The sequence below is a fragment of the Scophthalmus maximus genome, chromosome 12, assembly GCF_022379125.1.
Source record: "Scophthalmus maximus strain ysfricsl-2021 chromosome 12, ASM2237912v1, whole genome shotgun sequence".
In the NCBI taxonomy this organism is placed as follows: Eukaryota; Metazoa; Chordata; class Actinopteri; order Pleuronectiformes; family Scophthalmidae; genus Scophthalmus; species Scophthalmus maximus.
In genome coordinates, this window is record NC_061526.1 from 8,466,011 (window position 1) to 8,479,583 (window position 13,573).

Sequence of the window (13,573 nt, forward strand, 5' to 3'; positions counted from 1 at the left end):
GTGTGTGTGTGTGTGTGTGTGTGTCGGAGGTCCAGGTATTGCTCATGTTGTGAGGACCTACTGTAAATCAAATGTGTTTGTGGGGACGTCCATACGCGGAAAAAAATGTTAGTCCTGATAACAAACATCAGATTTAAAGTTAGTGTTAGAGTACGAGTATGTGTGTGTGTGTGTGTGTAGCTAACAAGGGTGAGTCAAGGCGAGTGATCGTGATTTATCGTTTCAGTCTTTTGCCAGGATGCTGCTGCCCTCTCTCTCTCTCTCTCTCAGTGTGTTTGTGTGTGTGTGTGTGTGTGTGTGTGTGTCTCTCTCCCTCCCTCCATCTCCATCATCTATCATTTCTCTCCTCCGTCTATTCATCCCTCTCTTTTTAAAGCTACGTCTCTGTTTCTAAATCTGAGTCTGCGGTGGGTGTCTGATTAACACACACACACACACACACACACGGTGGTCATAGTTTCCACGATGTTTCTTTTTTTCTGTCTTTACTAAGTCTGAGGTACCATTTACCAGTTTTCACACACATTCAGCGTTTCCGCCACCAGGCAGCGCAGTTCAGCAGCATCAACACTGATCAGTGATCAGACTCACCTGAGAAACTGTCTTTGTCCAGCGCCAGCAGGTCTCTGGCCTGGTACAGGTAGCAGCGCAGGTGGTAGCGGGTGCCACCTACACACACACACACACACACACATCATTATATTGACCAAAAATAACAAAGATGCTATAGATAAAAGCTGAGCGAAAGAGGCACAGGAGAGGATGCGATAACGTTTGTCGTCTTACAGTCGAAGAAACAGGAGATGGTCGGTCTGTTGACGCCGAACGTGGTCGTGACCGACCGGTCGTCACTCTTGTCCTCGATGCTGCTCTGTGGGAGGAAGAGGAGGGTGAGGGACGAAGGTCACACTCAGAAAGAACAGTTGAAAGAAAACCACATGAAAATAAAGGAATGACATTGCAACAGCTTCTTTCTGCAGGAACCTTCACAATAAGAGAGGGGTTTTGATTCCCTGCTCCCCACACTACATGGCCAAAAGTCTGTGGACACCTCGTCCTCCCCCTCACCAGAGAACACTCCAGAGCGAAGATGGCCGCAGGACCCGTCTTCTCCAGAGGAACCATGCGGCAGCGCCAGCGGCGCCGCCTGAAGCTGTCCGTCTTCCTCGGCTTCAGGTGGAACTTCCAGCCGAACAGCGAGGCGTACTCCCAGCCTTCCCGCTCCGCCTCGTCCGGACGCTGCTGTGGACGGACACACGGACACACACACACAGTAAAGTTCATTTATCATCCTAAACAAACATGTAATATCAGACGTCAGGATGTAAACAAGTGTAAATGTACATTTCAATGTCTCTCTTGCTCATTTGCACAACCACAGCTCTATCTAGTGGCGACTTGATGGAACTTCCACATTATTATTATATGAAAATTCGGTGATCGACTGTAGAAGGTGAGGAATATTTAAGGAAAAAAAAAAAAAAAATATGATCTACGTATATCTCCACACACTCTGTCGCCCTTTGTCTCTGTCTTCATTCAATTCATTTTAAACTTTATTAGTAAGATTTTAATGTCAAATCATGAGTCTGGTGATGTATATATATATATATATATATAGAGTATAGAGTGTGAGTGTGTGTGTGTGTGTGTGTGTTTACCTTCCTGAGGGCGTCCATCTTCTGTTGGTCTCGCCGTCTCATGCGGATCCACCTCCTCCGTCTGTTGGTGTGGTACATCTTCTCTGCCGGGACCCAGGACTTGGGCCGGCGGTCCGGAGGGATGGGGATACCGTACTCCCAGCCTGGAGACACACACACACACACACACACACACACACACACACACACTGTTACTTGTCTGTGTGAAGTTTGGCTGTTGTTGAAGATGTTTTCATGTTGGTGTTCACCTTGATCGTCCACGGCTCTGTTGAGATCTTCGCTCCACTCCACCTCCTCCCACGTCCAACCCGGGGGACAGTCCACTTCGTCCTTCGGCACCGCCTTCTCCCCGTTCTGACAATACAAACGTTGTTAGGTTTTTACAGAGACGACACACACACATGCACACACACACACGCACCACGTCGGTGTATCCCTCCGGCATGCCGATCCACTGTCCGCCCGGTAACCTCATCTGGTTTTCAAACACTTCCTCTGTGAAGGTCATGTGACCGGCGTCCACGTCGTACAGCAGCCTGAGGGTTTGTCAGCACACACACACACACACACACACACACGTTGACACACAAACACAACCAAGCACACATAATACAACAACGAGGGAACAACAATGAACAATTATCACATTTTTGATAAAAAACACAATGATTGGAAATGATTGTTTTTTCAAATATTTTGTAGTTTTTTTTAAATTTTTAGTATTTTAGTATTTTGTAGTTTGCTTGAGTTTTCTGTAGTATTTTTGGTACTATTCTCTAGTATTTAGTAATATTCTGCAGTATTTTGTAGTCTTTTTGTAGTATTCTTTAGTTTTCTTTAGCATTTTAGAGTATTTTTTTGTTTTCTGGTACTTTCTTCTAGTTTTCTGTAGTATTCTGTAGTATTTCAGAGTTTTTTGTAGTATTCTGTAGTCTTTTGAGCATACTTATTTTGAACCTTATAATTTTCTAAAAATAAAATGATAAACATTGTTTAAGATTCAAAAAGACTGATAGTATTATCATTATTAATACTATTATATATGGTGACAGCCTCCATAACAGTGTGTGTGTGTGTGTTAACCTGTGAACACACACTCACGTCTTCTCGGGGCTGATGAACCAGTCCCCGTCCCAGCTCCAGCCGGGGGACGGTTTAAAACTCTCCTTGGGCAGTTTGACTCTCCCAGTGACGTCGCTGAACTTGGGGTAGGTGAGACCTGTGGTGCCCCAGCTGCCCACCAGGGCGAGTCGGGTCTGGTTCTCATACTGCAGAGAGAGAGAGAGAGAGGGAGAGAGGGAGAGCCTGAGCTTCAGATCACACACACACACAGACACACACACACACAGACACACAGCAGGAGTGTGTGACTCACCGTCTCAGTGAACACCGACAGCTTCCCTTCGGCGTATTGGTTGAAGTGTTTGACGTCCGCAGCCAATCCGAACCAGACTTTGACCCTGAGCTGACCGGGAAGTTTGGCCTCTCCACCGCTGCCCTGCGGACACTGAACAAAACACACACACACACACACACGTCAGACAGACTGTGTGTGTGTGTGTGTGTGTGTGTGTGCCTGCGTGTGTCTGCGTACCTTGAGGAACACGGTCTGCAGCTGTCCGCAGTGTTTCCCACAGTGCTCCTGGGAGAAGAGGACCGTGTGCGCCGGGATGCGGTGGTAAGCGACCCGCCGGTCGCCCTGCAGCATCCAGATCACTATGTCGGGAAGACTGTTCTGAGGCTGGGCGACACACACACACACACACACACACACACACACACACACACACAGATAGAGAGAGAGAGTATTTATAATGTCAGGAACATTTTCCTGAGGAGTTTATGGTTCAATCTCTAGTTTCAAGTCTTCTTCAATACATGATGTTCCTTTTGTACATTCTGGTTAATTAAGAGTCAAATAGACCATAAAGCACTGGATATTTTGGGGGCTCAGCGGCGGCGCTCACCTCCTCGGCCATGGTGCGCAGACGGTTGGCCCAGTCCTCCGCCTGCTCCAGCACCGTGGACAGCTCCGTGGCCTCGCCGTCTTTGAGGGCGAGCGCCGCCTCCGAGATCTGCTGCAGGTGCAGAGTGCGGACGTGCCTCAGCGAGCGGTCGAGCGGCGTCGTGCACTGCCACTGGTCGAGCGGGGGCAGCTCCTCACTGCGGCGAGAGAGAGAGCGCGAGAGTGTGAGAGAGAGAAGGAGATGAAACATGTTGAACGTGTGAGTCAGGTGGTGTTGTTCACCTGCAGTCTGCGATGACCTGATCCAGCAGCTCCATCACTCGCAGCTCCACCTCCTCCAGGTCACTTCCTGTCTTCACCTCCAGCTGCACCCGCTGCAGGTTCGCCTCCTGGACACACACACACACGAACATGCTCTTACTATGAAGGTCTTTAAACTGGGAACAAGAGCACACACAAACACATTGAATAAACAGTCACCAGTCTGTGGATGATCTCCAGCAGCATGTTGAGAGCCTCGATCCTCGGCCGGATGTCCTCCCACTCCGAGGACACGACCACCACCGGCTTCACGTTCCCCCACGGCAGGTAGTAGTAGTGGCAGCCTGGGAGACACACACACAAACAAACAAATACATAAACAGTCGTTATTATGGAAATCATCATGAGCATCACTAAGACAAATTCTGCAGCGAATTTTTCTTTTTTTTGTCACTGCAGCTTTTTAATTTTGGGGTTTTTTGTTTTGTTTTCCCTGAGATACAATTCTTTGTTTTTTAAATTGATAACAATATTTTTTAAACAAAAACACCCCAAAAAATCCAAGTTTGTCATCATTAGGTTTCTTGTGAAAAAAAGGAAATATTTAACATTGCCAAAAGTTTAAATGTTACTGCAAACATAATCTAATTCATACACAACACATATATTTATTTCATGAATTTAATTTGATTTAAATTGCTTTACTGCACAATGAAACTTATTTGCTGTCAACAAAAAACTAACTACCGTACTGCCAATTAAACTTACAGCACATTTACACAAATACTTGAATCCACTTTTGACAATTAGAATTCGCTGGGTATTTCACATGTGGGCCTTGTACGTACCGTCGAACACCGCCCTGCTGAACTGGGTGGTGGAGGCGAGCGGGAGGCAGGTGTAGTCGAACTTGTTGCCGTAGTTGCCGATGCTGACCTCGAACTGGACGGCGTCGTCCACGTCCTGGAGCAGCGTGGCCGAGTAAAACGCCACGAACAGCGAGTACTTCCTCTTCCGGAGGAACTTCTGCTCGACGGAAGGAAGGAAGGAAACAACAACAGGTGGATGAGCAGATCTGTAATCTGTCCACACATCCACACGTTCATATCCTCTGCTCGTCTCACCTCCACCACCAGCAGGTCGTCCGACGGGATGTCTTCGGTCTTCTGCTCCGGTTTGTCCACCAGCTTTGTGGTTACTTCGAGTAGAACTCGACCTCTGTAGGCGACGCCCTCCCCCTGAGCGCCGGGACAAGAGAGCAAGGCCTCGTTTACAGTTATTAAAGGTGTGATATTCATTAAAATGTCACATTTTGACACATCTGCCAACGTGGAGGACGCAGGGTTTAATGACCTATACTGCAGCCAGCCACCAGGCGGCGATCAGGAGGTGTAGGCGTCACTCTTGGGGGCTGTCATGTCGACCATTTTTACATACAGTATGTCCTACCTTGAAATCAAAGTGATGACTAATTGGATTTAAGGTCAAGTCACCTTTCCGAGGTTCAGCGCCTCGTGGGGGTCGTTGAAGGCGGTGAACTCTCTCTGGCTGCCGTACAGGTTGACGAAACACGGACCGAACGTCGGCAGGAATCCAAGGCTGTCATCGACTGTGGGACACAAAATGGACGGCGAGTTTTCATGAGTGACACGGCAGAATGTGGAATTGAGGAAAAGCTTGATTGAAAAATGAAGAAATGTTTCAACCAACGACACAGGATCAGACACAGAGTCAACATTTCGGCAGAATTTAGCGATTGATAGGAATGGATTCAGGAGTTTGAAGAGGAAGAACTGAATCACACAAGATGAAAGAGGTGTAGAGAGGATGGTGATGATGGTGGACGTACTGCCAGAGTGGACGGTCCGAGGAGTCAAGTCATCTGGATGCATAGAGAGGAAGGACGGTTTTAAACACAGAGAGGAACGAAACAGACGTCTTTGAACGCCACACAAAACCCAAACCGATGCTCGTGGCAACACACACACAACACACGCAATCCTGAAAACTGAAAAATGTACAAACCAACAACACCACCGGTGTGAGCAGGAGGCATCTCATTTTTACAGCCATGGCTTCATGTGTTTAAAGTTTTATGCCAATTGATTTTTCAAAAGTGCAACATGAGGCATCACTTCTCGCCATTCTCTCCTTCTTTGTGTTGGAGATTTAACTTCGGTCAGTGTGTTTTCCTTAAAGAAATCTGACCTTGTTCACCAAGGACAAGACTTTGTACAAGACAACCAAGAGTGTTCAGCGGACAAACATCGGGTTAGTCTCCATGCGTGTCATCGCAGACATGCTCTGTCAAACTGGGCATACGCTGCAATTTCAAAAAAGACGTAGTGATAGACACTGCACGCTCAGATCATCGAGCCACGACCTGACTGCTAGAACTGTTCGTACCAAAACCAGGAATGTTACCTACGTTAAGCCGTGCAGTCAAAGCCAGCAAACTCGACTGGTAACTCACCGTCTATCTCTCCTCCGGGGGCCGAGATCTTAGACATGCAGAGGTGGGTGGTGCCGATGATGTCGTTGTGACTGGCTCTGTCCCTGGGATAAGAAAAAAACCAGAGACCACATTGTATCAATCGTATTGATCGTGTGTGAAGTGGCCTTATACAACAAAAACATTATGTAGCATCTGGGATTCACCAGTCCAGGATTCTGATCCTCATCTTCTCGCACATGGAGGGAAACTGGGAAGGAAATAAGATAGCATTCACTGTAAGTATACAATCTTAGAAGCGTAAAAAAGTTGCATAATAATTTAAATTTTGCGCTGTGGTGTTGTGTGTCTCACTCTTATAGGCATCGCCAGACTCTGGTTCCACTGGGGATTTGCGTTCTTTTCCAGAATCTTAGTGCAGATCTGAAAAGGGAGAAATATCAATCCCATATCAATATGGCTAAATGATGTTCAGACCAAATGATCAAAGTCATATCACACACGCACTGTTTTGCCAGCAAAGTGGATCTCCACCAGCGGGTCCACCAAGTTCTTCCTGTTGCTATCGAACCCCAGAAAGTTCTTCATCCCGTCAATGAAGGCATCGTCCACTGCAAACAGGAAATACATGACCAATCCCTTCTTGTGAAACGTAAATCATTAAAAACATAATGACGGGAGTCTCACTCTGTGGTAGGTCTTCAGCTCTGAAGATCCTCAGGGTGAACGTGGCTCCTCTCAGAGAAAGACCGGCCGGCCTCAGCAGGTTTCCCTCGATATCCTCTTTATCCTCCACACACTCACGCTTATCGGCCTGGAAGACGGATACAGATTAATACTATATAATAAACAGATGGAGGCAGTTTAGGTTAAAAGAATAGCTAATGCTACCAGGAATTTTAAAGGTATTTTTAATTTTTGTTTAGAGGTATCATGTTGTGAATCTAAGTTTTGGAAATTAATAAATAAATAAATATAGGCTGAGTTTCTTTTCATCCAATCAGACTCACCGGTGGCTCGTCTCCAGCCGCCAAGACGAACAGGCTGACCTTCAGGTAGCCTTTGACCCCAGCGGAGAGGTCGTCGGGGTCGCACAACAGCAGCCATTTCCTCAAGAAGCAGTGTCCTAAAGAGAGTGGATCGACTCCAAATCAGATTTTACGTAAAAGTTTCGAACTAAACAGTGATAAACTGGAACCGAAAACTTGCCTCTGGACTCTGAATCCATAATTAATTTTTAAAAAATTAACAAGAGGCAATAACTCATATGCAGAACTTATCACATAATGCAAATGTAAAAATCTCGTACAAATGTCGAGCGGATATAAACATATACTCACTGTGCTCGTTGTAGACGGTGCCTACGTCCAACTGTGAAAACAATTTTAACATTTTGATTTTCCTTTTTTTGTAGTTGTCATTTGTAAAATGACGAAAATTCCGCCAGGATGGAAGTTTACCTTGAATTCACCGATGACAGCATCAGTTCTGAGAGAGCGCGAGTCACACACCTGTAGTGGTAGAAAGTACCGTAAGGGAATGATGATATTCTCCAACAGAAATATCACATAATTGAAACATTTTTACTCAAAAGATATCGCGAAATGTAAATAATGAAGAATGGAATGAAAGGATTGAGAAGTTCAGACTCACTGTAATGAAGATTGGCTCATCAAACAGGTCTGATGGCATCTCAAAGAAGTTCAGGAAGAACGTCTGTCAACAGACCCAAAAATAAAATTTCTGTAACACACACTGATTATTTTTGATAATGTTGAAATACTGGTCGGAGGATTTTAAGTGGTTCACCTCATCAAACACCGGGTTATTGCCTTTTCTGATGTGGGTCCTCTTTGTCCGCCCGGCTACTGTCACCTTGACAACGGGCTTGATGTTGATGCCCGGCAACTGTCGCGCCTCGATGACCCGCACACGAACCTGGACAGGAAGACATATGGGCGCGAGAACATGCATTATTATTATTATATCAGCAAATGAAGCTTTCCAAGACAAGGCTCAGTAATTTATTAGAAAATAAAATCTGCACGAGTCACTATGAACAGACCATTGACAATGTTTTCAACAGTCTACCTACCTGTAGGTCCTGTGGTTTGTTGGGCAGAGGTTTGTGCTGACTGCTGGCTCCCTTCCTTCTTTTCCTCAGCCCTCCCTGGGTGTTGTAGGATGGTGGGGAACGTTTGGGTGTCTGGGCGGTGGGCGACTCCTTGCCCGTGGGCCCCTGGGTGCCTGTGATGACCATGGACCGTCCATCGTCAGTCCCCTGATCCTCTGCGGGCTCCAGCATAATCATACTCTCTGTGTCCTCCTCACCCAACGTGTCCAGAGAAATCACTGCATAGACAGGCAGACAAAAACTTGTCCAAGAAGTCAAATTTACAACTATTTGGCAGACAAATCCGACAGAACTGAGATAAAAATTTGGTGCTACTGGGTTTGAATGACAGCGTAATACTTGTGACGGTGTCCAGCTCCACACTGGGGTTGCTATGGGGAAAAGCCTCAGGCTGGGAGGGAGGCTGGTACAGTGGAACCGATCCTGGAGGAGGGACGTAGGACACCTGAAGGGTCAGCGTGGCCTGATGGGGACAGAGTACACAAAAGGAATGAACCCAAGACCTCCCGCACCCAAATCGAGAATCATACCCATCGACCAATAAATCTCAGAGATCAAAAAAATAAATAATCCCTTCTATCAAGAGTGTCCAGTCACTACAGAGTAGCACAGTGGGACCAGTAGAAGGTGTAAGCCTTCTGTAGTTTCCTCAAACAGGAGAAAATCATCTTAAGTAATATCCAGTAATGTTTCTGCAAACAAAGGTTTCAGGATCATGTTGGGTAGGACTCTCTATTTGCCTCATTCTACAGCGTGTAGAACAAATATTTGAGAGTATTTTGTGTTTTGGTGACTTGATTCTGTCTTGCGTCATTTGAACTGATGAATACCCCGTACGTCACGCACCTGCACATTGTACCTCCTGTAAGACAAACACAAACTCGTCATCTCCAACTGACTCTGTGCGAGACATCAATCAGGTCCGCTCCGACGCGGAGAGGAAGACTTTGTTTTCGCTTCAGGAAATGAGGATGGAAAACAGAACGCTATTTCATCTACTGCTGACGAAGACGACTAAAGATGTGGGACATGATTTGCGGGTGAGGACCAATTTGAGTTTCAGCTCTTATGAGGGCTTAAATATTCCAAAAGGATAAAAAAAAAAAGAAATAGATGAGAAGCAAGAGAGAGAGAGGACGATGGAGACGGGGTGTGGGTGTAACTCTGCTCTGATTCAGGAATGTCTTCCTCTATTTTGAGATCCAGGCAGGAAACTCTGTGTGATTTATGATTTGTCATTCCTTCACGATACAATGAGGCCATAGATTAATATGTCTGCCCTTTGTGTTGTATGTGTGTTGTATGTGTGTGTGTGAGCTCACCCCTGTGTTGTTTCTCTTGGTGTCCAGTAGGGAAATGGTGAAGGAGGCGGCCAAGCTGGGAGAGTGTATTACGTCTCTGAGAGCCAGCCGGCATTCCCCCAGGAACCTGAACAGAAAGTAAAGTCCAGTGGCCACAAGTATTGTGATGGACATTGAACATAACAAGTACAACATACCTCCTATTTTTACTGTAACACTTTGATGGTGTCTTCTGGATGGAATAAAGGCATCATAATACAACAAATTTTCTGAATTCATGCGCTCACACTCCCGCCGAGGTCACGCTCTGCTCTAAATGTGCCACGGGAATCAACCAATCATCTAACACATCGGTCGGTGAATGGGTGGAAACACCAATGAACAGACGCGCAGCAAAACCACAATGACAAAGGACGAGCTGATTCTTTCAAGTCTGCCCTCTTGCCCTCTGAAGGGGCACGAATAACATCTCGATGGAGCGGAGCGATCCAAAAATAACTGACCCCTGTCTGTGCCCCAAGTTTGTTCCGATCCGTCCGACAATGCCAACTTATCTCAGTTCCTGCACCGTGAGCGAACCCTCTGAGCTGTGTTTCTGATTGTCTGGATGAGAGAGGATGCAGGATTATGAACTAGGTTTGGACGCACGATCCTGTGGTTGGTTCACGATAAGATGTACGTTGATTGTGTAGTTTTCGAAAATGTATCTAGACACAGACACTGATATTTAGTCTGCTGATGTCAACACATGACTGTCATATCTGGCTTTTTCGATTCTTTATGGATTTTTTTTTGGCTCCTGTTTTATTTTGAAACCATTTTCCAGGTGTGTGACGATGATTTTACTTCCTGCCCCAATGCGTTTCTCATCTTCTTTCTGACGTCATTTTATGAGCTCGGGAACATCACCGATGACGCGACTCAACGCATCCTTGGATTCATCTTTGAATCATAATTCTCGCAGGTATTTGGTCAGAAACCATAGTATAGGTAGATAAATGATACTGGGACTAAATGACCACCAATGTCAGTACGAGTCATTCTCTGGGGAACATGAATGTCTGTACTAAAATGCAAAGAAAGAAATTCACTTGATAGAGGAAAAGAAGAATCAGAGAGACAATCGTTGTTTGTGCAAAATTTCACAACAATCCACCCGGGTGGTGTTGACATATTTCAACCAACCATCAGATTGACGGTTTGTGTAACTAGGAGAAGTGTTAGATTAAGGCACAGTGTCTGACTCAATACAGAAAATGTCACCAACAACAGGAATATTTACTTCTTTGCAGGTTATTGGTATATCTTTACACCTCAGTCAGTACCTGTTTCTTCCCATCTTCTCATGGTCCTTGACGACACAGTGCAACTCTGCTCCGGAGACCAGAGGAATCCCCTTCAGATCCCATTCGAAGCCCTGATAGAAGAGACGGGACGCCACATTAGTGGAATAGTGAGAGAGAAGCATGATAAATGGGATTGTATAGTGAAGAAATCCTGAGAAATAAATAACATTTTCAGGGTAAGGAAGCTGCCAAAACAGAGACGAGATCAACAGACGGGGTCGGAAGGAGGTAGACGGGGCAGATACGACTCCAAAACATACGGGAACTGGTTGTAAGTTGGGGAAATATGTTTCAAATATGTTTTAAAAGCTTCAGTGATCCTCAAGAGAAAGATACTGCAGATGTGTGAAGTCCATTCAAACCCGAGGCAGTTCCTCACCTGTAGTTGTCTACAGAGGAAAAATGGGAATATGAGGTTGTGTACAAGGACGTACCTCGTTCCAAACGGGGTTAGGGTTGTTCTTCACAACCTTCGTCTTCTTCTTGGACCCTGAAGGAACCAGAACATTGACAGTCAACGGACTTACTAAACAAACAATAAGACCTTACAGGGTTGCTTTAATAATGACTTTAACATTATCTGCGATATGAAAGATATTAATGAAAATCAGTGGGGATGTTTGTCGATACTCTCCTGGTTTTTATGACAATAATAATAATTTCCTCCATCAAGGAGATTATGTTCTCATCTCCGTTAACCGATTTCCAATGAATTTTGTGGAGCAGTAGAACATGACGGAGGGAAAAAACACACATTGTAGATATCTTCCCGTGGCTTCCTGTAACATGACGTTATCAGCTCCGATTTCCTGACAGGATGCATGGACGTAAGAAAGGACTAATAAACTGTCAAGATTTATCACTAGCCACACACACACACACACACACACACACACACACACACACACACACACACACACACACACACACACACACACACACACACACACACACACACACACACACACACACACACACACACACACACACACACACACACACACACACACACACACACACACACACACAGAACCCTTCAACTCCTCTGTGGAAGGGTGGAGGTATTTTTTTTTTAAACTTTCAAGAGGTACACTTCCGAAGGTGTGTGTGTTTTCTCACATTGGGTGATGACTGCAGAAAAACAGGAAAGAAAACATCTTTTCTCTTGGTGTGTGTGTGTGTTAAACTTTAACTGTAATGTAAGGGTTTGTTTAAGGGACGAAATGTCAATGAGTGTCCCCAAACCTAACGTGAGATGTGTGTGTGTGTGTGTGTGTGTGTGTGTGAGCCGATATCTGTTTTTTGCATCTCGGAGACACAAGAAGTGGCCCAGCGTTAACTTCACGGTGGGTTCAGCTTGGCACAGGTTCTGTCATGAGCCCAGAATAGAACTGACTGTGACCCCCCCGGCCCCCCTCGCCCCCCAGGGCCGTGAAATACGTACGGGAAACCTAAGTTTAGACCTGCACTGTTGCTGTGTTTGTGGTCAGATTGAATAGTAGGAAATATCTGCGTTCATCAGCTGGTTCCAACTTTAAACAAAAAAAAAAGGTAAAGTGTCAGACACGGTTCGTTGTTGGTTCATGAAAAGACTAAAAGCGGGAACATGTTGCCTGGTTCCTGAACTGTTATTTAAATTTTAGCAAAGAATTTGTGGCATTGCTCACGTCTTTCAATCACAGGAAACGACAACAACTCACACACCAATGGGAACTTGTAATTGCGTACGAGTCAGCGGGTCTGAAGCAAGCTATGCTAAAATAAAAGTTAACCTACCTAGCTGTAGGATGGTATTTTATCAAATCTCCATTTGCCATTTGCTCAAGTTATAGAAGAATTACACCTCAAAGACACATTTTCTTGATTAGTGTCCTGATAAACTTGTTTTCCAACAACACGCTTTTGTGCATCGTAACTTATTTTCCCAAGTTAAACGTCCTCATTAGGAGCTTTCGGGACAATACAAGACTGTTGTGTATGTGTCCGGGCTATAATTAGCGGGGGCGGACAGTTCAGCAGCGTTTGCCAGTATTATTTCTGGTTTTCATAAAGAACAACACTTACAGTTCCAATAACAACACTTTGGACGGACATCCTGCCCCCAGCGCCACAAACACGAGCACACGTCGTCGCGTTTAATCACATACGCACATGCTGATCACCACCCGCAGACACACACAAGAACTCACAACCAAGATGGAAATGATCCAGATAATGATCTAGAGAGTGAACCGTGGGGTCTGCGGTTCCTGGGCCTTCTGGGGTTTGCCCAGTTTGCCGGATAATCTTTTTCTGGTTGTTGTTTTAGACCTTGAGAGAGAGGCAGGACATTTTCATGTCATTTTATTTTTTCAAACTATCCACACTTAAGGCTTGGTTGTAGAATTAATAGTAAGTTGGGGTAAGAAGGTCCTCACGTGTAAACACAAGCTTGTGTGCCATGGCACCAGGA

The 13,573-nt window shown here is 45.4% G+C and overlaps 1 protein-coding gene across 11 annotated transcripts in view; it reads right to left on the reverse strand.

Annotated features, from left to right (window-relative positions):
* The window catches only part of dysf (dysferlin, limb girdle muscular dystrophy 2B (autosomal recessive)), a 54,610-nt gene that overhangs the window by 37,427 nt on the left and 3,610 nt on the right, over positions 1 to 13,573 (reverse strand). For 5 of the 11 annotated variants that reach the window (XM_035605229.2, XM_035605196.2, XM_035605187.2 and 2 more), the window contains exons 2-32: positions 11,556 to 11,611; positions 11,101 to 11,192; positions 9,797 to 9,902; positions 8,814 to 8,937; positions 8,436 to 8,692; positions 8,150 to 8,278; positions 7,994 to 8,056; positions 7,801 to 7,851; positions 7,681 to 7,711; positions 7,351 to 7,466; positions 7,028 to 7,154; positions 6,848 to 6,951; positions 6,695 to 6,763; positions 6,547 to 6,590; positions 6,362 to 6,444; positions 5,693 to 5,770; positions 5,382 to 5,497; positions 5,013 to 5,126; positions 4,737 to 4,914; positions 4,108 to 4,232; positions 3,910 to 4,016; positions 3,629 to 3,824; positions 3,256 to 3,402; positions 3,037 to 3,168; positions 2,763 to 2,929; positions 2,083 to 2,197; positions 1,910 to 2,015; positions 1,662 to 1,804; positions 1,069 to 1,242; positions 787 to 871; positions 592 to 669 (exon numbers count right to left, since the gene is read on the reverse strand). In XM_035605229.2, the coding sequence (XP_035461122.2) occupies positions 592 to 669; positions 787 to 871; positions 1,069 to 1,242; positions 1,662 to 1,804; positions 1,910 to 2,015; positions 2,083 to 2,197; positions 2,763 to 2,929; positions 3,037 to 3,168; positions 3,256 to 3,402; positions 3,629 to 3,824; positions 3,910 to 4,016; positions 4,108 to 4,232; positions 4,737 to 4,914; positions 5,013 to 5,126; positions 5,382 to 5,497; positions 5,693 to 5,770; positions 6,362 to 6,444; positions 6,547 to 6,590; positions 6,695 to 6,763; positions 6,848 to 6,951; positions 7,028 to 7,154; positions 7,351 to 7,466; positions 7,681 to 7,711; positions 7,801 to 7,851; positions 7,994 to 8,056; positions 8,150 to 8,278; positions 8,436 to 8,692; positions 8,814 to 8,937; positions 9,797 to 9,902; positions 11,101 to 11,192; positions 11,556 to 11,611 (3,513 nt within the window). The remainder of the gene's footprint in view (positions 1 to 591; positions 670 to 786; positions 872 to 1,068; positions 1,243 to 1,661; positions 1,805 to 1,909; positions 2,016 to 2,082; positions 2,198 to 2,762; positions 2,930 to 3,036; positions 3,169 to 3,255; positions 3,403 to 3,628; positions 3,825 to 3,909; positions 4,017 to 4,107; positions 4,233 to 4,736; positions 4,915 to 5,012; positions 5,127 to 5,381; positions 5,498 to 5,692; positions 5,771 to 6,361; positions 6,445 to 6,546; positions 6,591 to 6,694; positions 6,764 to 6,847; positions 6,952 to 7,027; positions 7,155 to 7,350; positions 7,467 to 7,680; positions 7,712 to 7,800; positions 7,852 to 7,993; positions 8,057 to 8,149; positions 8,279 to 8,435; positions 8,693 to 8,813; positions 8,938 to 9,796; positions 9,903 to 11,100; positions 11,193 to 11,555; positions 11,612 to 13,573) is intronic. The other 6 variants (XM_035605270.2, XM_035605255.2, XM_035605239.2 and 3 more) reach the window with 2 other exon arrangements.